General features: G+C 40.7%; 1 protein-coding gene across 1 annotated transcript in view; it reads left to right on the top strand.

Moving 5' to 3' along the window:
• reln (reelin) overlaps positions 1–26,125 on the top strand; it is an 83,047-nt gene that overhangs the window by 8,066 nt on the left and 48,856 nt on the right. The window contains exon 3 of the mRNA XM_034685146.1: positions 11,073–11,211. Coding sequence (XP_034541037.1) covers positions 11,073–11,211 — 139 coding nt within the window. The remainder of the gene's footprint in view (positions 1–11,072; positions 11,212–26,125) is intronic.

Here is a 26,125-nt window from a genome sequence, read left to right on the forward strand (position 1 = left end):
AAATCAAATTATCCCTGGCGCCTGCCGCTGAAGCTGTGGTGTGTGCCTGCCAAGCTACAATGACACACACCCACAGAAGGCAGCCGCTCATGGGCTTCACTGATGGATGGACCTATGGATGGATGGAAGGGCAGGAGAGAAAATGGGTGCTCAACGACCACAGGCATGGGGGAGGGGAGTTTAGTGACTTTGCCACCCAGTGTGGTAAGCTTTTCCTGGGGCACAAAGCTGGCTTTCCTCCACCGGGTGCTGCTCCAAAGGCCACACACTACTCGCACTGAGCAGGCCTGGCTATGCCTTTCCAATTAGGCCTCTCAGCAACATTTCACCCTGATGGTTTACGTAACATACACACATCATGGGCCTCTGACTGAACCTGGTTTTCAAGAGGCCCCTGTTCCTCAGTTTGCTTCTTTCTCAAACATGAAGGGAAATGGAAATATTTGATACAGCTTGGATCAGATTTTCATGGTTTGGCCTGTCTGTCTTTAATACAACAACTCTGTTTAACAAGTTAACTGCTGAGTTCTGAGATAAAGGAAGGAGGACCAACACGGCTCGCAAATCTGTAAGCTAATCACAAGTCGGATGAAATATATTTATATATTTATATATTCAATTCTAAGCATTGTCCAAAGTGAATGGAAGATGAAAAGAAGAGGATTAGTAGGAGAAAGACAGAGAACGAGTGGTACAATTTTAACCTGGATTACCACAAAATGTTCATCCCTGTGTGCAGACTAACTATACTAAGAATTGTCAGATTTTTCCTCATGGTGAGGATTTATGCCAATATTATTGTGGGCTCATTTTCAGCTGCACTTCTAAACAATGCTAATTTTGTTAACGAAATTATGACGATAAATGTTCATCAACGACTCACTTTTTCAAGATGAAAATGAGACTTTGACGATCTAAAGTGCATCACTGATGATAAAAACTCTGAAGAACATATGTTTACATTTTTTTGACAAGACGATGACGAGACAAAAACTTTAGTAGTGGACCAGGGGACATTAAGAATCCATATTTTCCCTCACTGTGCGTCTAATCTTTGAAGATAAAAGTGATGACTTCCTGTGACAGGCTGAGTTATTATCTGAGGGGCGTTAGCTTGGTCTCTACCTGCTGCAGGTGTGTTTTATGAACCAGCTCCCCCGCCTCCATGCATCTGTCTCAGTTTCATTGATGATTTTTACCCCCGGCGTGCTATAGTGACCAAGACACAACCGGGGGATATCTGTTTAATATTTGATGTTTGCCGTTGTTGCCGCTATTACCGTAAAAAGCTCTGCATCTACAGCTTGATTTATTCCAGTTTGGTGATACATCAGACACATTTAGTAAGTTTTGATCAACTCCTTTTTGAAAGATGCATAAGCAATTCAGAGTGCCGTGAACTGACTGACTGTCCAGTGCGCCTGTCACTGCAGGTGCACTGCAAATACAGTCACAGTGGTCACATCAAGAATGCTTTCTTTAGACTTTTTAGCAGGGCCAGGCGGAATTATTTAACTTAAGATGTTACACAAGCAAAAGTGTTAAAGGAGTGAAATGTTGCCGATTTTAACACTTGGTATAACCCTGTTACCAATATGTGATCGACTACTTTTCGTCAAAAATCAAAGACCAAAATGTTTTGAGTTTCCGTCGACTAAAACTAGACTAAAACTATAAAGGGCTGAAAAGACTAAAATGTGGACTAAAAGGACTTTTCGTCTAAAGACTAAGACTAAGACTAAATCTAAAATAGCCACCAAAATTAATACTGCTTCTAAACAAAATCATTTTAATACTATTGCTAAATGCCTGGTTTAGTCACAAATATCTGACTGTCTGGCCGATCTTGTTTCTAGAGACAGTGTGGTTTTCTCAGGATAGAATCAAAGTACCAAAGTGTGACCTAGACTGATAAAAACGATGACAAAGCGATATAACTAGAATATAAGTGAGGACATGTTGTGCGTGCGGTGTCATACAACTGTTTATGTATCCAGCAAAGTAAGTGTCAGGGTGCATACACATGAGAACATGTATTTGGTTATACTTGATATCTGGTTGTGAGTGTGTGAGAGCGTGCCTTTGAGATGGATTGCACGGCTCTGCAGAGGTGTAGAAGTCTCATCTATCACACAGGGTGGAGCTCCAAAACACACAACACTTGTTTGATTCAGTACAACATTCATTTCAATTATGACACATTAGTTCAGGGGGGTATATTATGCTCCAGCAGGTTTCCTGTACTCTATTTATCATTCATGCTTGTACGGCTTGTAGCTCTTGATCATTGATAGGAAGTCGTACACAGCCTCAAGCCATAAGCTTTGTTTATTTTCTTCATAAACATAAAGCTCGGCCGCAGTTATTGGTTTTGATAGTTGCAACATGTATGTGGCACATTACGAAACAAGAAATGATTACAGCAGTGGAGTAATTTATTGAACATTGTATTTATTCACATGTGACCGTATATTAAGTGTTGGATGTGTACAGTTCTTTCGCTCTTTCAGCTGGTAACAACCATACTGGCAGCTCCAACAATAGGCTTTGCTTTGTGTTTGTGTGTGGGTGTGTGGGTGTGTGTGGCCTTGCCTTCAGGAGTTTATGGATGATGGATGCTGTGAGATACAATGGAAGCCTAAATGAAAGAGCAATTGTTCTGTGGATGTGTGCATATGGGCAAAAATTGGTTTGGCTCTCAGAGCCCGGGCATGAATACACTTTATTTATACACAAGTGGAGTCTTTCACTGAACATTCAATTAAATGCACGGTGCACACATGGAAAAACATAATAGTGTAAACATGTACATATGCACAATACGTCTTTCATACATGTTCTTGTGCATGCTCACCTACACACACGTAGAGCTCTGCAGACCTCCAGGTGTCCTCTACTACCAGCTCAACTCTCTTTCATTCATGTAGCAAACACACACCCCCCCTCCTCACATTTTCCCACAGAGTCTCTTACCCTCTTTTCCCCTGACCGCTGGCATCTTTCACCACCCATATTAACACACAGCTTCCTCCTGGCAACACTGTGCCGAACCCCTGCCATCACCACAACGCTGCCAACCCATCTCCATGGTAGTATGATTGGCAGGTGCTGAGATGGACGCCTGTTTAAGCCAATGGCAGATCAGAGCCTGGTTGTCACTTGCCGACCCTGCAGTGGTCCGACCGACCGGCTGAGGATGGGATTGGGATGAAGGGGTGAATGCAACACAACAGGCGCACACAAACACGCACACACACATATATAGCGATGGATCATTCAGCAGCACAAAGCGTATGGGGTCCCTACTCAGGCTGTCAGTACTGTTGTGATGTATCATTTATGTCTCCATTGTGTGGCCTTCTCTTGGAACATGTTGACAGAGGCATTATTCTGGCTTTTGACAGATTCCCATACATTCACAGGCTTTTAATAACACATGTTAATGCTTCAATAGGTTTATGACAGCTTTAAGAATTACCACATGAAATATGAGGCGTTAATGGGCCTTCTCTCCAAATAATCTGGGGTGTAATACATTGCATTTTTTAGTGCAGGCAAGTAGGAGAATGATCACTGCTTCTTATAAGCCATTATCTGTTGGGGTACACACTCACACACACATACACACACAAGAGGCCTGTGCGACAAAAGATATGCATTTTAAACATTAATCTGAGCTTTGTAAATGAGACCCACTTTTCTGTATTTAATGAAAGAGTATGTAGTGAGTGGTGACTAATATAAATTCCTAAGACAGAAATCAAATAACCTAATCTCCTTACAGCACATTACGCTACTTCATAAGGCTTTCATTAAGGCTCCGAGCAAACTGCTGCACACACACATGCATTTTAATATTCTGTCGGCGGCTTCCTTTGCATGTGTATTTGCCGTGTGCAGGGTCCTGACAGTGTGTATGTGCCTGTGGTTGTGTGCCTGTGGTTGTTTGTGTGTGCTCTTGAATAAACAGTGTAGGAATGTATTAATAACAATTGCTCCAGTGAAGGAAATGTTGGAGTTTTTTTACATTTACACTAGGGCTGTCAATCGGTTAAAATATTTATTGGCGATTAATTGTGATGATGTCTGTAGTTAACTGGCAATTAATCTCAAATTGATCGCATATTTTTTTATCTGTTCTAAATGTACCTTAAAGGGATAATTTTCAAGTTTTTAATACCCTTATCAACATGGGAGTGGACAAATATGCTTGCTTTATGCAAATGCATGTTTATTATTATTGCAGCAATCCAAAACAATGACAAATACTCTCCAGAACCATCGCCACACAACATCGAAGGTACTGCATGCTCAACAAATATGCTGAAAGGGCATTTTGACCTAAATGTAACATTACTTAGTAATACTACTGTAAGATGAGATTTATTTTGGTCTAAGTATTTGTATCATTGAGGTCTTTAATGAAGTTCGAAATACTTTTATTTCATATATTGTACTGCCTCTTTAAGGTTGCTCAGGGTGATATGGTTTTGAGTTGAAGTGAAGGTGTCACATGTGTTGGATGTGCTGTTGTCCTATGTTGAGGAAGAGTCATTAAAGGCATCAAGACACACAGCAGAAGTTGTCCCGTGCTCTTTCTTCCCCACAGCCCTTAAGTATAATTAATTGAGTTTCTAGTTAACGCTGTTAAAGATTAACAGTTCCGAAGATATTAAACAAGTCATGGCGTTACACTACCACCATGTAATATCCAACTAACTAAACATCCTGAGCTCATGCATCACAACAACAGACGCATTGTCCATGCGTCTCCGTCACATCGACAGTAAATGCAGATAACTTTGGTCTTGTCCAGAGAACCATCTGGCAGTGCTTTAACGCTGAACTTGCCATTCAAAACACCCTCTTTATTCATTTCTTCTTGTCATCCACAATGTTATGTTACTGCTGTATCGATTACTGATTTCCCAAACTACGGGGGGGGGGCATTAAGGAGAATTTTAATTAACGCGTTATTATCACGTCAATTTCGACAGTCCTAATTTACACCTTTAAATTAACAGCCAAGATGCTTCTTCCCACTGCCGTCCTCTAAGTTCAGAAAACTAGCATGAAAAAATGTGTTTCACTGTCTTGTAATGAACTCTGAAAATACATCAGGACTGAAGGCAGTCCAATCAAACCCAGACACATCACTCAAACGAATAGTTTTCTGTTGCTCCCTGAGCCAGCATTTGCTGAAGGACAGTTGTGAAATGAGAGCAAAATCCAGTAGCTGTTTGGTACTGACCAGATGTCAAATGGTTTGTATTAAGTCTGAATGATTTGGGTAAATGTGCAAATCAATTTCAGTGGTGCCTCTCGAATCCTCGCAACTCTGCCACAAAGCCTAACTATCAGTTCTAATGCCAGTTCGTCAGGCTCCTGCTGGTCCTACAGTGTGAAGTCGCTGCCAGGCTGAGCCACCGATTGCCCATCTGCTCCATCGGGGAGAATTCTCACTCCATCTATTTGACTTGTTTTGAGCTTGGCTGTGAAAAGCTCATTAGCTTTGCAAAGTGAGATATGAAGACTGATAAAAAAGGCAGCGTCCAAACAGAACGATGTTAAAGAGGACACAGACAGATGTGAATGGAAGTGTTCACATATTTTAAGGACACAAGACCAGACGGAGGGGAAAAATGTGGAGAAGCCTTTGTTATTGCAGACATGGGCGGACTGAATATGAATACATAAGAGGCGGTCAACTTCCCACTTCCTTTTTTATGGGATGCTTTGAAAATTCACTCCAATTACCAGCAGAGATTGATGTGGGGGTGACGATCATACAACCAACACATGACCCTTAAAATTCTGACACACCCATTTCCTGTGTTTCTGTGTCTCTGTGAGTTTGTGTGTGGGCATGCTTTGAGGTCTATGCGTTTGTGTGTGCGTGTATATATGTGTGTGTGGGTTTTTTATTTATGAAACATGCTCTGCCCAGTCATACCGTGGGAGTTAGCAGGTCATCTTCCCTTGCCATTAATCACTGCCGACAGCTCATAAGTGCTCAATCTGCATGTGAAAGAACTGCATGTGTTTGCGTGTGTGAGTGCGAGCGTGCACGTCTGCGCATGTGTGCCGTTCAACCACGGATGTGTGGTTGCAACAGTCCTCCAAGATCCCCCTGCGGCTGCTTATTGAATTAGAAATGGCCTCTGCTGATACTTATCTAACTTGCAGCATGAATGCATCACCGGTGGCATTTGTGCTGCAGCTACGATTCCTGCCACTGTCATCTCATTAGGTGATTGTGATAACGAGTTTACAGTGTGTGAAGGGAAAATCTACTGCAAAATAAAACCAACAGTCATTTCATTTTTGTAGAAAGAGTCTCTTATGGGCAAGTTTTTACTGTCTGTCCTTTGAGAACTCTTTCAATAGAAGTGCAACAGGTAGTGTGATCAGAGTTTGAAAACATGTGGGGTCATGTGGGCAAACAAATAAGAACAGATTTAGGCGAGGCAAGGCAAGGCAACTTTATTTGTATAGCGCATTTCATACACAAGTGCAGCTCAATGTGCTTTACATTAAAACATTAAAAGCATTGGAAACATTCAGAGAACCATAAAATAGCACACAATTAAAATGACAAATATAATGAAACATAGAAAAGGAAAAGAAAATTAGAAATATATTAAAAGTAATTTTAAAATTAGCATTTAAAGCGAGTTAAAATCAGCTAAGATAGGAAGGCAGTGGCAAATAAAAAGGTCTTAGTCTTTGATTTTAAAGAGGTGATAGTTGGAGCGGACCTGCAGCTTTCAGGGAGTGTGTTCCAGATATGTGGTGCATAATGACTAAACGCTGCTTCACCATGTTTCGTTCTGACTCTCTGGACTGAAAGCAGACCAGTACCTGATGACCTCAGAGGTCGAGGTGGTTCATAAAGTAGCAGCAGATCAGCAATGTATTTTGGGCCTAAATCATTCAGTGCTTTATAAACCATTAGCAGGATTTTAAAGTCTATTCTCTGACAGACAGGAAGCCAGTGTAGGGATCTAAGAACTGGAGTGATGTGATCTACTTTTTTGGTCCTTGTTAGGACTCAATCAGCAGCATTCTGTATGAGCTGCAGGTGTCTGATGGACTTTTTAGGGAGTCCTGTAAAGACCCCGTTACAGTAGTCTAGTCTGCTAAAGATAAATGCATAGAGGAGTTTTCCTGCATCCTGCTGAGACATAAGTCCTTTAATCCTTGATATATTCTTAAGGTGGTAGTAGGCTGACTTTGTAATGGTCTTAATGTGGCTGCTGAAATTAAGGTCTGAGTCTATAACTACACAAGGTTGTCTATAACAAACTACAAGGTTTCTGGCTTGGTTTGAACATTTCAACTGTGCAGATTGGAGCTGAGCAGTAACCTTTAACCTTTCTTCCTTGGCTCCAAAAACAATAATTTCAGTTCACATTTACATAAAAAACAAAACAAAGATAACATCCATCACATCTGAAGGAACCAGGGATGACCAGGGTAAGGAGTATATCAGTTCACAGTCCCTCCTTTGGCATTGACCCGGCAGATAAGGACATGAAAGGCTTTGTTCTACATTTTCATCTCACAATGACGAAAGAGCACATCCTTGTATTTCTCTACTCAGCCAACACACTCAGTCCTTTCTTTTTTCCCCTCCATCCAGGTTCACTACAGCTTGTTGCTTAACCAGAACATTTGGGATTTGGTTTTCATTGAATAATAGTGATTTTTCTCTCCCTCTCTCCCTCTCTCTCTTCACACCCGCACATGAAAGGGACTAGTTTCGTTATTTGCATTTTTACGCCTGAGTGTATTTTTCAAGTGGGAATAGAAATTCTGTGAGCAGTGTCGAGTCCCAGCGCTGCTGTGTCCTGAAGTGCATCAGTCTGCCTTTTCATCTTCACTCTACTCTAACAGCGCACTGCCTTTTATTTCACCATACCCATAGCTCTTCTCTTACTCTGCCTCTTGCTCAGTCGATTGATTTTTTCTTCTTCCAATTTTCCTAATTTCATCACGGTGTAATGCCAAATTTTGTTTCAAACGTTGAACTCTTCGTTTGTTTTCCCGTCATGGAATCATTTCCCTATTCATGTGAGACTTAACTTGCGGTTTGTTATCAGTGTGAATGAAAACCCACCTGTTCTAACACTTGAGTTGTTGTTGTCGTCCTGCCCAGCCGTCTTCGGTAACTAAGTGAGCTACAGCACTGTTAAAGACAACATCCTTTTGAATGAGCGAGTTAAACTGGCTGCTCAGTGTCTGTCCTTATGTCTGCACTGGCCACAGCCCTGTTTACTTTCTCCTTCTGCTATCTCCTCTGCTCAGTCCGCTTCTCAACATCATCAAAACACTCCTCTGCTTCTGTTTTGATTTTGCAGCTTTCCAGACAGTGTTTCCATTGCCACAAGAGCTGAGCTTGTATAATCCACATCTGCAGGGATTCTCAAATTGCAGCATGGCAATGCTGCGAAAAAGATTCGCAGCACTTCTTCATCTCCTTTCTTGCCACAAAAATTGGACAATTAGTGCCAAAACTCTTGCCTTAGCTGCTTTGGTTGTGGTGGAAAATGCTCAGCGTGTACAAATTGTGGCAAAAATGGCACTACTTTGTGTCAGGGGTGTTACAAAGAAAGAGAGATGTATGGTTATGTGAAAGCGTGTTGCTCTGAGTGCTGTGTAAGAACAGCACAGAAAGCATTCATGTGTTTCTGTATGTCGGCGGTAAAGATAGGGTACTGTGGAGATTTTTCCCAGGCAAACAAGACTGCAATAACCCTCGACAGTAATGTGTGTTTATGTGCGTTTCCCTGTGTGAGTGTGTGTGTGTTTGCCTTAGACTAAATTGTGGCCATTACGCAGAGAGGCTGTAGCTGAGGTGATTAGAGAACAGCAGTACTATTAGCGGGTGATTACATCTCAGTCTGTTATTACACACCAGCAGCTCCTTCGAAATGTTTAAGGCTGCTCCGCCTCGACATCTCGTAAATCTGACACACGAGGCCCACACGCCGCTTGCACAAACATGACACAATATGTTGTTGTCATGTAAGACCTCTTAAATCAAGTAGCTTATATGAATATTCAGTTTGAACGCCAGCTAAAGAGTTTGATAATTCCCTACATAATTGGCAAATGTAAAAGTCCTTTGTTGAATCAAAACTTAACAAACCCCACAGGGGGATCAAGTAAGAAATGCGTGTGGCTCAATTTAAAAACAAGCTTGTTTTAATAGTTTTTTAACTCTGACAGCAATGATAACTAGGCTTGTTTGTACCGCTGCACACATACATTTTAACATAAATTTGCACAAACAAACTCTCGCACACACACACACACACACACACACAGCTGGCCGGCTCAAACAGAAACATTTTATGATGCTGTCGACATTGTGTGTATTTATGGATGCAATCTGTGAGGTCAAATTTATTACTGTCAGAGATGGGCGGAATTATTTCTCTTTAAATAATTAGTCTGGACCCCACACACAGACACACACAGACACGCACGATTTCTGCATATTGATTTGCACATTGATTCAGGGGATATTAAAGCTCCGATGTTATTAATCATTGCTGATTATGTTTTCAGCAAGTTGAGTTATGATTGAGGAGGAGAAGGGAGGGGAGGACTGCGTTTGCACATTGAAAAGAGCCGATGCCAGCCACCAGAGCACTGCAGCTCAGCGCACATCTTCATACACAGATGGGACACAACATACATTTTTAAACTGCCTAAATGTGTTTGCTTAGTGTGCACTGGACCTGACCATGTTGCCCTTGTGTTGCAGAAACCTCAAGTTATCTGTCTGGGCATACTTGTCTGTGCAAATGAGTCCTGTTTGCATCTGTGACAGTAATCACACAGTTCAGGAGCTTCTTTCAGCAGCACTACAAAGCCATTCTGTTGCAGTAAATTATTAAAATGTTCTGCATGTCAGCGCACTGATTGATGAGTCTGCCGGTGTCCTGCACTTGCCCTCTGCTATGTGGTAGAAAGATTGTGTGACATGATGTCATTCCATCGCTGCAATCATAGCCGGACACAGACCCTCATTAATACAAGCAATGTTATGTAGCGTCAGCTCACAGGAGCACAGAAAAGAAGTGTAAGGGGAAAATAAATGATGAAAGTATAGAGAGAGAAAAAACAGCCAAAAAAGAAGCATCAGATTATAGTTTGTGTCAGAAAGCCATGAAGAAGAGTGCAGGATGGTAGTGGATGGAAAGAATAACAGTAAAATCACATTAGATGACGTGAGTGGGCTTAAAAATCAAATGGAAAGACGGGTGGAAGGGATAAGGTGGATATAAGTGCAAAGTTAGACACATTGGTAAATCTAGTCATTCATATAACACACGTCTTTTAGGATCTTTCCTAGTGCATCTGGTGAAATTCAACACCCATTTGCTGTATGCATTAGATTCAGACTTGTTGATCCGTCTGTCGTCTGTGAGAATGTGTTACTTTATACAATATTACAGATCGCTCTTTTAGGGCACTCTGTCCTTCCTAACTTTATTTTTTGTGTGTTTAATTTCCAGGAAAGTACTCCAATGTGAGCAGCAGTGTAATAGAGTATTGGTTCAGTTTTGAAGTCTGCTCTTTTTTAAAGAGTTAAGAGACGGCAACACAAAACTTTGTTTTCAATTGAGGGGACTATAAATTAAATATAATGCTCTGCACCACATCTATGTTTTAGTAAATGTTTGTCTTTGGGTGGGGTTTTCTGACAGCGCCGTTTGGGACGCCCTTGGGAGCACTTCGCTAGCAGACTATAAAATAACTATCTTTTAAATGGGGTAGCCACAGAATGATAATGTCGCTTTTACAAATACACTGTAAAGTGAAACACAGAAGTTTTATGACTTTGAAAGTTGGCTTTTATGCTGCAGTTAAATAAATGGAAACCAGCTGCTACCTGGAAGTTAGGGCAAACACTAAAAAGACTTCATCAGGCCTGAGAGGAAGTTGTGGCTAAACAGCAGGATTACACACATTATAAATCAAAGTGAAAATGGACAACTGTCTCCATCTCTCTTAATCATCCTTGTTAGATTCCTGCTCATTCTCTTTTCTCTCTCCTCCAGGTGTGATTCCAGAGCGTCAGTTTGCTGGGACTCAGTTTGTTTGCAGTGTGGTCGCCTCGCATGTCAGCCACCAGCCGTCCTCCAGCTTCAGCTTTGTCTGGATCGCCCCGCCACCTGGCACCGGCTGCGTCAACTTCCTGTAAGTCATGCATGAGCCTATGTGGCCGGGAGGGAATAAGAAAGATGAGGAGTCGCGGTTCAGCCTGGGACATTCACAGCTGCCAAAAGTCAAACCCAGACTGTAATGATAATATCCGCTATTGTTATTTGGCTGCACGCTGACCTAGAAAGCCTGAATGAGATTCATCAGCTGACACCATAGGCAGTGTTTTCTGTGTCGGAGCAACAGAGAGGATGTTAGGAGGCCATCCTGTCAACGAAAGTATGCATAATGACCGGGAAGGGGTTAAACTTGGGACAGAGATAGTGTGTGCGTGTGGTTATTATCTCCTCATTACCTTGCTTGACATAGCCTTTGCTCTGGTAGGTGTGAAAGTATGTCATTGTGTGTGCGTGTGTGTGTTTATCTCGTGGAGTGTTTGCAGAAATATCTCCATCCTCTCATTGAAAGGGCTCGGTAACTCTTGTCATTGGAAATGTGTGAACAGATCCACCCGTCCCTGGAGGATGGGTGTGATACAGACACATACACACGGACTCTTCTGATTCACATGATGCTTCTTTTCTGTGCAGAGCTGTGATCAAATCTATCTAGTACAAACTGCTTCTAAGAAAAGCTTAATTGGGTTTCCAACCAGTTGTAGAAATATTTTGAGTCACTAACCAGCTGAGTCTGATCCATTCTTCTATCTATCTCTGTTTGCATGTTACTTAGTGTTTCCCTGAAGCTTACTTTTTCTTTGATCAGCCCTGTCGGAAAAGATCCAGATTTACACTTTCTGTGTCATCATCATTAACCTTTATTTAAAGCTAGGGTAGGTAGTCACGGAAACCTAGCATGACTTTGAATGTAGCATGTCCTCAGGGCTCCATCTAACTTCTCCCCTCGGACGGAGCTCCTTCAAAACGACGCCCCCACTCACATGCACAAGTGCCGATGCATCGTGACCATATCATCGTGACTGATTCAAACCGGTCCTCAGCACATCGTTTGAGTTTTGCACTACATCAACTCATGTCTCACTCAGCGGTAAGAAAACACCAAAACATTATCATAGTGAAAGTTAAAAACACAAACAAACATGAAATGTATGCGCAGGAGGCGGGCAGAACGGCAGGACAGGATTTGATTGGGTTCATAATTTGGATCCTGATGGCAGGGATTGGTTGGTGTTTTCCCAGGTTTACTCCAGCTGTAGATAGCAGCTTTGTTTCACTCTTTTTTTAAGAACACATTATGTATTGATTGCCATTGGGACATAAAGATCCTTTTAACCAGTATAACAAAATGTGGATCTAAATCTGACTACCAACCCCAGCTTTAAGCAATGAACATAAATTATTGAGGTTTCCTTCAATTCAAATGACATCATGATCAATGAACCCAATTTAACCAAAAAGAGCAATACTCTGTGCACACTGGTCTGAGATAATTGGCTTGAACTGTCCAGGAGAAACAAGAGTGTCAACCTTCAGTCTGTTGTAAATAATAGGGGTGCAATGACTCATCGATGTAATCCAAAATTGATGACAAAATTAGTCGCTGACGCATTTAATAGTCGATGATTCGTTGGTGATATCATCCCACATGTTTTCATGCTCTGCAAAAATGTTATATCATTTACTTTACCTTATAGCACTTCATCTTTTTCTCTCCTTCTCATTTCTTTCTACACTAAAGAGTGGAGAATACTCTTACCATGTTACTACAGTTACCACACCACACATTAAATCAGCCGTCTCACATGAGTTCAGACTTTTAATGGTGTCTTTAAAAGAGTTTAAAACAGTAAATGTAACAGCGGATTGCTAAATAAGAATCATTAAGTAATTGTGCAGTTCATTATCCCATTAGTTTAATAATTGATTTGATAAATGATTCGACTATCAAATTTGTTGTTAGTTGCAGCCTTTGTAAATAACTCTTATGTTTGGAGCACAAAAACTAAAGGCAGGTTTTCCAAGTTCAGAGTGAACCAGTTGTACTTGACACCTTAGACAGTTAGCAGAACGAGTCTGATAAGGTCTTGTAGTCCAGTTTAGCATAGATTTTATATCGGGAGGTGAAAGTCCAGTAAGTGATCTATAGATACAGAGATACAAGAGCTTATCACGCATCTAGGTCAAAGAACATCAACCAACTTTGCTTGTTTTTTTGCCATAGTATTTTTTATTGAAGTTTATAACCACAAAAATACAGCTTTATCATTAATCATCTTCCACTTTCACAACTGTATGGCTGTATCTCAAGGTTTAACAAATGGACAAACAAGACAATAACAACTAAACAAAAAAGAAAGAAAAAGAATAATGATAATAATAATAAAAAGTAGAACGAACAAAGCTTCTCTAAATCAAACAAGGCTATTCCATTTGAAAGAAATAAAATCAAGGTCAGTTGGCATATATTAAGACAAAATGAAAGAATCTGCATTTTAGGACTGCAGTGTTGGATTGTCTTTTGACATAATCAATAAAGGGTTGCCACATTTTTTTCAAAAACATGTTCTTTGGCTCTCTGGATGTATGTTATTTTTTCTAATGGGAGGGTTGACAACATCTAGTTTAACCAATGGGTGTCGCTGGGTCTGTTAGTGTCTTTCCAGTTTTGTGCAATACATTTCTTTGCAGACAGCAGACCCAACCAACTTTGTTATACAGAGTACAGTGATGAGTGTTACAGGATGAGTAAAGTCTTCGTCTTTCCTCTCCCCTCTCCTTTGTCTTCTCTTTCCCTTCATCATTTTCTCCATCTCTATCTGTTGGAAACATCCTCTAACTCCCTGTAGTCCCCTTGTTGGTGATTTACACCCTCATGCTGATAATCAGTCAAAATGCAATTAGCAGCTGTTGCTGGATGAGCACAAAGGAAAAGGGAGAAAAAGGGAGGACTCCAGTAACCCTGCCCCATGAAAAGTCACAGCAACTTTTAGAAATTCATCCACAAGTATTGTTGTATTCATGAATTATACTCTGACTTATGTAATTCGGACACTTTCACATCAAGGGCAGCAAAGTGTGTTTTTATTGGAAGTCTCTAAATGAAAACACCATTACCATATTATGATGTTCTTGGCTGTAAGATATCAAACTGCAAACTAATCCTCAATTTTCTTTTTCTTTATATTACCAGTCATCCTCTTTCAAAACTTGAAAGACGTAACGAATTGCACATCAGTGTTTCATAAGAACCACAACTAAATTAAACATTTTGGCAGTGCTCACAAAAATCCCTCAATGAATTCCTGGAGGGACACAATAGACTGCGAGACAGAGACTTTTATGGACCAACTGACAGAAAAGGATTCAGCCGGGGAATTTGCTGAAGTGGAGCTGCCATCTAGACAGTATCCACGGAGCCAAACAGATTTACTGGCTCTTTTTTTGTCTGCCAGCAAACACATTTACTGTTGAGTGTGTGTCAGCTCACGACCAATGTGTGTTTCCTCAGTGTTTGTGTGTGCGTCCATGCATGTGCTTTGTGTTTTGCATTTGAGTGTAAACCATGGAGCGGCAGTGTGCCAGTGCTGATGACAGTGGGGCTGGCAGGGGGCCACCACTATATGACAATAGGGGCCCCCGCGGCTGACCTTATCAAAGTCAGCCAGTCACACTCAAGCTGGCTGGAGACTGCTACTTATACAAACACACACACACACAACACACACTCAACACACACTCTTACTGCACCCTGTTCCAGTTCACAGCTCCCATCTCCACCAGGATATATCTGGGTGACATGACTCTGGGTGGAATTCAACAGGCGAGGCCTCTGAGACCAAAGCTAGGGCCATCAAAAAGAAGATTTAAATGTTGAATTGTCACTCGTTTTTTTAGGATTAAGAGTTTCTTTTTTTTTCTTGAATCATCTCTTGTAATATTCTTCACGTTGGGAAATTCTCTTTTTTCTTTTCCATTTACTTTTCTATAAAATAACTCAAACAAAGTGCAGTAGTAGAAAATCTGCCAAACATCTAAAAAGTCAGACAAAGTAATAAACCATGGAAGTATAAGAGAGCTGATATTTGTCTTGGCATTTCAAAATGTAAATAACACAGTGTCATGCCCTTGCCCGTTGCACTTTGTCCCTGATTGATACAAGGACCATTTTCCACCAGCAGTGTCCATGAGTGTTTAAATTAAAAGCACAGACACGGGATGTCCTTCACAGGGCTGGAGCCGGCCCCATCGCTGCATTAATGTCAGGCCTGTGAGCAGTTTTATGGGCAATATTGTGGGAGTGTTCCTGGTAACAGATCACCAGCAGGAGTGTGATGGAGTGCAGTAACGTGGGCATCCAGAGGAACTCATTTCCTGGGTGGCTGTAAATTGCCACCTAAAGAGAAGAGGAGGCCTTGGGAGAGAAAAAGGAGAGGAGAAGAGGCAGAGAAGGTGGAAAAGTAGAAAAAATACACACTTACATAAGTAAACACGATTCAAATGTAGTGTAGCATTAATCAGAGACAGTTTTCAAATCAATGAGCAGTTTCTCTTTTTAATCACTGAACATAAATGTGCTTTTGGTTCTTGTCAAAGAAAATAGTTGCTATTGTCGTATCTTAACAGCCCGTGATGTGTTGATGTAGAAGGAAGCCTTGTGACACTGGCTTGCTTGGATAGTAATCAGATTTATCACTTTCAATATATTTATTCTTAAATAAAGATTTCACAATACACAAAAACCCCATAAAGAAAATAATGCTCCCACTGAAAATATTATCAAAACAAAGCAAAACAAGACAAAAAATAAAATAAAGGACAAATTTTTCTTTTACAGTGTTAGTACATGCAGCAATCACAACCTGAAACATGTACACATGTAACATTTTAGTGTGATACATTTGATACCCCTATACTTATTACTCGTACCCATTCTCCTTTCAGATAAGTTGCTATTGGTGACCATTCTGTTATAAAAACTTCAAGAGTGCCTCTGAGAACATGAGATAATCTCTCTAATGGTAAAATAGAAATGAGTTTTTCATACCATGTTTTAATGTCAGAAGGCTCTTCATCCAACCATTTCTGTAGAATAGTGAGCTGTGCCGCGTAAAGAGCAATTCTAAGAATGTATCTGTTTTTTTGTTGTTGGTTGAATCTAATCCCAATACAAAACTAAATGGGTTTAAAGGAACATACATTTTAAATATCTTCTTAATTTCCTTTTGGACAGATTGCCAAAAACCTTGAACTTTAGGACAAGAAGATTTATTACAACCAAACAGTATCAGTATCAGACAAGCATCTCGACTGCTGGGAGGACGACTGGGCCAGATGAAATCGCCTGCCTCTGTCTCCACGTAGTGACTTATATCAATCAATCAATCAATCAGTCAATCAGTCAATCAATCAATCAATCAATCAATCAATCAATCAATCAATCAATCAATCAATCAATCAATCAATCAATCAATCAATCAACCAAGCTTTATTTATATAGCACCTTTCATCAAATGCAACCAAAAGTCCATGAAGGTGCCCTCAAAATAGAATGAGGGAGTCCTCAAAACACACATATATGGACTCTTCAACCCAAGTTTAACATTAGCTGCTATTTGACTCCATTTCTGAAAACCTTGTTTTGACCATGTCAAAGACGTCAACTGTCACTGTCAATCACATTTATTATCAAGCTGTTATTCTTATAGACCTTCCTGAAGCCTCCTGAGCCATTCTACAAATTCCTGAAACTTTCTGAATTTATTCTAAACAGCATAGACTAACAATATATTCTTAATCGTATATGGTTAGATATCAGATACTACACTATCAATATGTCGGCTTCACACCTGAGTATTCTATATTTATATTTTTGTTTTATTAATTAAAGAAAATACCAATTAGATTAATCTTGAACAATCATCATTAGTTGTTCCCCCACTCAGAAATCATACCTCTAACTCTCATTTTGAAGTTTTACAAGTCACAGGTCAGGAGCAAACCTTCACATGAGCACAAATTGCAAACAAGCTCACAATGAATGAATGAATGAATGCTTAAAACGCTGTTGTGCCCCACTTTTTGTTCTTGTTGCTCAGACATGACAGTCCACACCGCTGCATAATGTACTGAATGCTTTGCTGCACTTAGCAGAGGTGAGAATGGTTAAAAGCTTCCTCTGGTGAATGCAAAGACGCTCTGGTGTGTCTCTGTCTTTCTTTTACTTTCTTCTGCTTCACTTAAAGCCCCCAGGCAGTGAGGACAGTGTGTGTGTGTGTGTGTGTGTGTGTGTGTGTGTGTGTGTGTGTGTGTGTGTGTGTGTGTGTGTGTGTGTGTGTGTGTGTGTGTGTGTTTGGGAGTGTGCAAGATGGGCCTGTGTGCATGGGGGAGGTTATGTAACTACTTCAGAGGAACATATTTAAACAACTTGAGTTGTGTGCATACTTTTGGCTTGTGTATGGGTGTCATATCAGCGTATTTGGGTTCTCTATACCCAAATGCAGTGCCCCCTTGCGTTCTTATGTTTGTGATGTGTTTTAGAGTTAGTGTTTAGTGTTTCTCTGGGTATCAGAAGGCTGCGTGGTGGGAGATTGCTCTAATTACTGCATGTGACATCCCCCTGTTCCCCTTCCTAAAGGGTTCCCTTGAGTAATGAATGTCTGCATTTGTAATGGTAAATAGTTCCTTTATGTCATGGCATGCCATATGTGTGTTTATGGTTTCACTTGTTTGCAATACACTACATTAGATAGACTTCTCTGTTTTCTGAACTCTTTGCCTCTTGTTTGGAGCAGTCAGGAGGAGAAAGAGGATTTGAATGATGGTGGCTAAACACTCTCTTGTCTTGTTAGCTGTAATTGAAAAGGAACGGTTCCTGTGTTATAATTATGCCAGGTATTGTTGTGCTGTAGAGAGTACCATCTGTTCAGAGCAGGGAGGTCTGTGGAACGTGCATTATGGTATGGTATGGCTGCGTAGTTGAATTCAGTCCATTGTTGTGTGAGCACAGACGGGTTTGGCTGTTTTCCTAGAGACAGCAGAGAACTCACAGTCTCTAAATCCACCTGATTAATAGAATGTCTATGGATCTTTATATGGTAGGAGCCTTGATATGGTTCCTTGTTTTTGGAAAATTCTGTTTATTCGTTTTTCTTCATTCTTATTCGGACAAACAGTTTACAAAACACCATAGAGTACAAAAACAATACAAAAACAAAGAACAAAACCATGCCATGACGAGGAGAGTTGCACCCACAATCTTCAATGTAACATACACATACATATCTACCCCTTACACCTTACTCACACATCTACAGGTGGCTGACATTTGAATACGGATGAAGTACGAGTATCAATAAGTTAAATATTGTATTGATTGGACTCTAGATAGGCCATCCAGGGGTCCCAGGTCTTGTGAAACAGCTGTGGGTTACCTCTGATAGAATAGGTTATTTTCTCCAAAGGAGCACATGAATTGACCTCGTTAATCCATTGAACAATGTTTGGAAGGTCTACATGATTCCACTTAGACATAATACATTTCTCGGCAGCTGCAATGGCTAGGCTCACAAAACCCTTTAAGCTTTGGGAGGGGAGCTTCAAGTCGGTCAAGTCCCCTAGCATTACTATCACAGGTGACAAGGAAATATTCTGCAATAATACTTTCTCAAGAAGATTCTCAATTGATATGGTTCCTTGTTGTTTGAGCAAAGAGAAATACATTAATGATTAAAGATCAGACATACAAACAAATGTTGCAATACTATATGGTTCCCTTTGCAGAAGTAGAGCTGCAGTTTTTTCCACTCCTCTCCCCTTTCATTGACCATTCTTGCTTGAATTAGGTTCATCAGTGTAATGACTTCTTATAGAAACTTTGATGTGCATAAGATAAACTGCAGGATAAGAAATGTAACAAAATGCTGTGTTTTTAGGCGCAATGCTAAGGAGTGCAAACCCAAAGATTACAGATCCTTCGGACCTTAAAAGAAAGAATACATATCTAATTGTATTACAAAACCTCCAGGTGCGTATGTTGCAACCTTTTGGCTTAGCAAGCTTAGATTAAAAATTCAAAACATAGAAATTGAGGTCAAATCCAGTTTTATCACAGAAATGTGCCATTAAGCTTATCTTGATTGGTGACTAAATTGCAGGATGATATACGGCTTGCTTTATTAATCAGAGGTCAAGGGTCAGAGTTCAGACATCAGTCTGACAGATGGCCTGTCCCCCCAGCTCCTGATTTCTTCCGTTAATAGTCTTTTCTATTGATTTCTTGTTATTCAAGTCAATATTTTCACCTGTTTTAAATTCAAATCACCAACAAATGAGCTCCTCTCATCGCTGAAGCTCCACACGAACCTTTGGCTGCATGAAAGATTCACTGTAGACATTCGGCTGGGTGGAATGAATGATTGGCTGTAGGTAATCTCATTTTGGCAGTGAAGATAGAGAAATACGGGGCAGAAATGTGAGGCATGACAGAACACATAAATCCTACCCACTTTTTTTTCCTCCACAAACCGACAAGAGCGGCAAATCAGACACAGTCCAAGCATATAATTCCAATTTTCATATATCACAAATTCACATGAGACAGCAACTCTTATATCTCTGGTATTCATGTGTTTAACCTTTCTTAAACTTTTAAATGTGCCCGTTTTTTAGAATTTAATACTAAATCACCGACCGTCCAAGGCTAATCCATTCCTGTGCTCCTCAACAGATCCTCACCTCTAACTCCTGTTGCTGTTAAAGGTCTCTGCATCCATGATTTTGTCTTATTTCCCAAGTGACAGCCCATGACCCCTGCAATTACATGCATACACCTGTGTACACAGAGACACACATGCACACACATGTACACACACATGCATGCATAATACACCTCGGTGCTCTGATCGATACTGCCACAAATTGTCCACATCACATCTGTGCTGCACCAACATCACACGCTCTCATGAGGAGGTCACCGTCCCACCTGCAGGGACGCTGACCTCCTCATCAATTTTAGATGAAATAGAGCGCAGAGATTGAAAAAACATAAAGCAGGATTTTAAATGCAGCAATATGAAGCATGCTCAGGGGAGAGCAGGTCTGCTCCCCCTCTGATGTTTTTGGAAAAACGATTGGTTCAGATTTTGTGCTGTCTGTTCCTGAAAATATGCTCGGATGTGACAGACGAGATGAAATGCAGACATGACTTGTTTTGGGGATTCATCGCTCTGTTGTTGACTTTGGGTCAATACGATACATTCTTTCTCTCCCTCTCATCCCAATCTGACAAAGCGAAAAAAGAGGGACAGGAACAATGGTTTTAAAAGTCTGATTTTCCTTTCCAGACTACAGCATGTTCCACACAGCTCTCTTCTTTTCCCTCATATATTTGCTCTTACTGCTGTTATTTTTCTAATGCACCTAATTATTACTAACTCAAGGTCAATTGCTCTTCTCCTGGCTGTATACTGAGTACTAGCTGCGTTTCTTCTGGCTGTATCTGCAGCCGTAACTCTGCGTGACCCTGTGCTAACAAGCAGGTAATTTGCCAAACAACTCCCAAATCCCTCCTCTGTGGAGCTTCATTAAATTTACATGTTCTCCAAGAGCCTTTTTCAATTAATTAATTTAGAGGAGGGAGGGAGTCGGAGGGGGAGTAATGTGATTCCACAAATCTAGCCACACCTTTTCAGGCTGTGATGGGCAGGATCAAGGCTGGGTTGATATCAAGGAACCCGTCTTTGTATTCTAACAAAGCTCCTGATAAGTGTTTCCTTTTTGTCAACGATTTAAAGATGTAATTCATGTTCCCTTTTTTTCTGGGCCTCTCTCATTGTCCTGAATTCACTTCTCCATCTTACTCTCTCTCTCTCTCCATTCTTGTACCCGTTGTCCCTGATTGTGGTGCCACGCACACAGCTGGTCCTCAACATGGAAGATAAATCAACCAATTAGGGAGTATTATTTTAAGGGCTAGGTCCAAAAGCACCAAATCAACTCTGGCGACTGGAACTACACCCCACCGAAACTCCTCGTATTAATCATGATTACCAACAGGCCGAGTGAGCTGGGAGAGAAAATTAGCTTTTAATTGGGATTTAAAAAGAGCAGGATGTGAGTGTTGTCTAACGAGGGAAAAAGACCTCTGCATTGTAAGTTCTCCACCCTCCGATGTAATAGTTTCTGTAAGGAGAGGAAATCGTTCTCTTACAGGCCTTGTGTAATATCTGTTACCAAAGTTTGTTTGTGGTCAGTAATCATACCATATTTCTATCTTTTGAGGAAGCTGCACCTATATTTAACTGTATGTATATGGCTTTAGGCTAAATCAGCCATAGTTTCCCCATCGTGTGTGTGTGTGGTTGTGTGTGGTTGTGTGTGGTTGTGTGTGTGTGTGTGTGTGTGTGTGTGTGTGTGTGTGTGTGTGTGTGTGTGTGTGTGTGTGTGTGTGTGTGTGTGTGTGTGTGTGTGTGTGTGTGTGTGGTTAGCAGGGAGCTGTCAAGCTGGTTCCTGGGGGATACTTATGGCCGACAGCAACATGTAATCTAACATGGAAGACATGCTTGGTAATTACCCACTCCAGGCCCTTTTGGGAGCTCTTTGAGTGACAGCCTGTCCATCTGCATACATGTTAAAGCTCATATGTGGCTTGGGGTCTGTGTGAGTGTGTGTGTCGCTATAAGTGTGTGTATGTGTGTGTGCTGACTGGATCTCTGCCCTCACCCGCATGCCTCGCTGTTTGACAGCAGATTGTGGACTTTGAAAGACAAGGCCATCCAACCCTCTTCTATATCCTCTGACCAAATCTCCCAACCCCCCCATCGCTCTTTCCCTGTCCACTTATCCATATCTCTCACTCAATCCTCTTCTTCGTCTTCCTCAATCCCTCTCTCTTTCCCATCTCTCAGATTTGCTCCTCCAGACTAATGAGAGAGGAGAAGATGACACGTAGTTTCACAAGATGAATGATCCCTTGTTTGAATCCGAGGAGGAGGGGAAAAAAAGGACCAACACGTTTAGGCCCTTAATTACTTTTTTCCCCCCAAAGAAAGTCAAATTAACATTTAGATGTTCAATAAATGTTTTGTGTGTATCTGCACTGTTCTTTGTGTGTGTATGTGTGTGTGACTCCCAGAGCTGAGACAGTAATGAGGAACACACGCCGAGTAGCCGCTGGAGTGTGACGGCAGGACAGACGCCGGCGTCGCGCTGTGCCGATCACACACTCCCCGGCTCAGACTAAATGCCCTCTCCTGGCTACTGCTTTAATGACATACACGTTATTAAGTCACACATAGACAGACCTCTCAAACACACACACTCACATTCAATACTCCTTTTCCCATTGCATGTATCTCTTCAGTCTGTGGTGGATACTTTTGTTTTATCCAAGGGAAAGAAAACAGCATCATTAGATATAGACGGCGTCAAAGAAAGTTCTGCATAACTGCATTTTAAAGCTCACAGCTTTCATAAAACCATCAGATGACGTCTAAAGTAACGAAGTGCTTCAATCCACTGTATTGTTATTAAGTTTGCATGCAGTAGGCACCTCTACTGTTCTAGATTTAAGACACATAAAGTTATCTTTTTGTTGTGAAGCAGACAAAGCTTTTATCAATAACATACAATACTTTATTGAATTTAATGCATATAATAATTCATATATTCAAATATAGAACACTATCAAAAAAAGATTAAACTACTTACATCCCAAATTAGTACTCCTCAAATTACCCATCAATGATGCAAGTTAACCTGAAGCCATTCTGCTTCAAAATACCTTTACGTTTTTACCTCAAAGTGCATTTTTGCCATGTTTTTTGTGTTTTAGATTTACATATGCAGCACCTCAAATCATATTAGAATTAGGGGAAATGGCCAAATCTGAATAAGACGTAGATCCAATTGAAATTTAAATCAGAATAAAAGGTGTGGTGGATTCCTCTTATTTTCCAATCAAACAGCCATATTACACACTCATTCCAATTTAATCCAGCTGGCAGAAATGTTGTGCATGCTAATTTCTCGTGTCTGATGACTAGAGTCTGAACACTTTAAAGACTGGTCATAGAATGAAGTAATGGTCCTTTTCGACAGTTTAAAAGAATTCAACCTCAACAGGCGAAAAAAAGAAAAAAAAAGAAACAAAGATCCCCCCATAGCTATAGACGCTAATTTATCTCTTTTTCATTGGGTTGCACCGTAATGTTTGAGGGCTAAACTGTGAGTCATACTGCTATGACGTCATTCTAATAAGGGTGTGATCGGTGCCTTGAGCATGTTAAAAAAAAGACTGGAAAAGATCACAACCCGTGTAAACAGATGACAGAATCTTCTTTAATCGGAATAGCTAAAAGTGGTCCTGTAAACCCCCCTCTTGATGTCAGATCAGTGTTAGTGGTAAAAAATAGTCCTGTGAAGAAAACCCACAGCCTTAGTTCGCTGCAATTCTTCCATTCTTTGACTGGCTAAAAAATTTATCAATATTTAAGTCCTAACTTTCTCTGCACCTATAATTTTGCATGGCAATTTTGCAATTTGTAGCTTTGTTTGGCATCAGGTTGTCAATTCAAGCATAGGAGGAGACTAGAAAAATCTGAATAAGTCTTAGCCCCCTAGTAGGGGAGAACGGGGTTGGTTGTTACAAGGGTTGGTTGGCACACTCGTTATATCTCGCCACCATGGGGCACAGTCTCTCAAATTGTGGTATGGAAATTTCCAGAATTAAGATCAGAGCTCACCTACATAGTCTTCTCTGGAGTAAGACAGCTGAACTTGAGGTGAGACAACTTTGTGTTTTTCATGTCAAATTGTAAATATTAAGCTCCTCAGTATTTTTCTTCTAGGCTTTTAATTGATGGGTACAAAACAAGTGTTACCCTTACAAAGTGTGAGGGGAAAACTATACTTATGATTTTTATTAGCTAGCTAAGTAGTTGTTAGTCTTGATGCTAGCAAAAAATTCCAGTTGGGGTTGCTCGTCACATTCTCTTTGGGGTTGGTTGTCACATGTAACAACCAACCCCTATGTTGGCAAAACCATGCATGGTGAAATTAGTTGGAGTGCACAGACCCTACATTTGCCATCACTGTAACTCAGACAGTGACTGCATGTAGGCTAGTTGAGTAGGCCATTATTGTTAGGCCTATTTGTTTTGTTCTGTATGTTGTTATATAGGCTGGCCTAAAGATGTGTTTCCTGTTCATGTTCCTTGCTCATTTTATGTTAAAATGTATTAAGTTATGTAGGCCTATCACTATCAGTGCAATTCAATTTTAAATTTAGTTCTGCCTTCTGTGGGACAACCGTCCCCATAGTGTGTGACAACCATCCCCGTGATGTTGTTGGTTGTCACAATGTGTCAGAGTGTCTTTGATAGTTAATTGCCTCTTTGTTGCAATGAGTTGGAAAATGAGAGGGATACACGTTTCAAGCCAACACCTTAAGCTTCAATTTAATGTAGGAATGACTATTGAAAGATGTTTTGATGATGAGCAATCATCAAAGCAGTAAAAAGTGTGACAACCAACCCCGTTCTCCCCTACATCATATCACGGGGATGTTAAAAATCTAAATGTCTATTAGGTAACTGAATGCTACAAAGCATTTTGACAGTATTGTACACCTATCTTAACCCAAGCAAAATACCTGAATTATTCCACTGCTGTCAGCTTTGCAGGTTTTTACTCCCACCTGGTTTTGTTAGGGTTACAAGGGTTACACACGTGTGTGAGGTCAAATGTACCTTTTTATGGAGCCTGCTGTACCCCTGGCACTTAACAGAATCTGTTTAGTGAGCTTGAGCTGAGACTTGTGATATTTAAGGGCCTTGTTCCTACATCTCGCTGTTCGTTACCACCATATTTTATTCATAAATACCAAACTCAAATTAGTTTTCACCTGATTCTGAAATATGAGTGTAATTAAGTATGTTTTCTCCCCAGCTCTGTAAAGGCACAAGAGATCTTTACTAATTGATGAGAAGCCTATTTATTATTGATGAACTCAGATGAACGAATAAATGCCTTGGCACCCATGAAAGGCCTGAGTCTGCACGGTGGGACAGGCTGGGGGTAGAGTTTGGGAGGTGCCGAGCAAAATCCACCTGGGAGTGTAGAGGGGGGGAAGAGGAATGGAGGAGAAAGTCTACAAAATGGATGTTGGACTCAGTGACTCAGGCACCATACATACTGTGTACACTCCATAAAGTTCAGCTTAGTTTTAATCCTCCATTTTTTTAGGCTGTGATGGAATCTACAGTTGACCATACACACACATCTGTCTGGTTTTGCTTTTTATACAGTAGTTACCCAGAGCCTTCCTTCATTGGTTTGGCATTGATGATATAGATCCTGTGATACCATGAATACAGATACAACAGTTTGAGTATCAGTCATTTCATCCTCATATCAGAGACCAAGAAAAGAGACCCCTTCTTTCCAGAAAGTGTTCCTTTAAGGGACAGTGTCCCTGAACGTGGGTGGCACAAACAGTTCTGTGTCAGTGTGTGTGTTCTGGCATGAAGTTGCTCAGATTTACAAGCTACAGATGATGTTAATAGTCTAATTACTATTACGACTTTGTCCATTACTGTCCTACTTTTCCTGTTGGAGAACCGTGATGTTGTAAGGAGATCATGAGAAACCACCTCACTGCTGTGATATTTATCCTCTTTAAGTTTCTGACCTCTCCTCACTGCAGTTATTTTTCTTCGGCGTATTACATGGGGGGAAAAGTTTGTCATGCAGATGGATTGGTGTAATACAGCTTTTACTTGCCATCTAAATCTGTAGTGTCGTGTCCCCTTGCACAGAACTTTTCTCCGTAGTACTTCTACACATCTCATTCGCTGCTGTCACTGACTGAAATGAGCTACAAAGAGCTTGAGGGGCTAAAACTTTACAATCTCTCTGTATCAACTTCTTTCAAGGACTCTTTACAAATTGCAACCTTTTATTCTCTCTCAGCCTCATTTTTCTCCTAGACCTGA

The sequence above is a fragment of the Notolabrus celidotus genome, chromosome 6 (assembly GCF_009762535.1).
Source record: "Notolabrus celidotus isolate fNotCel1 chromosome 6, fNotCel1.pri, whole genome shotgun sequence".
NCBI classification, from domain to species: domain Eukaryota; kingdom Metazoa; phylum Chordata; class Actinopteri; order Labriformes; family Labridae; genus Notolabrus; species Notolabrus celidotus.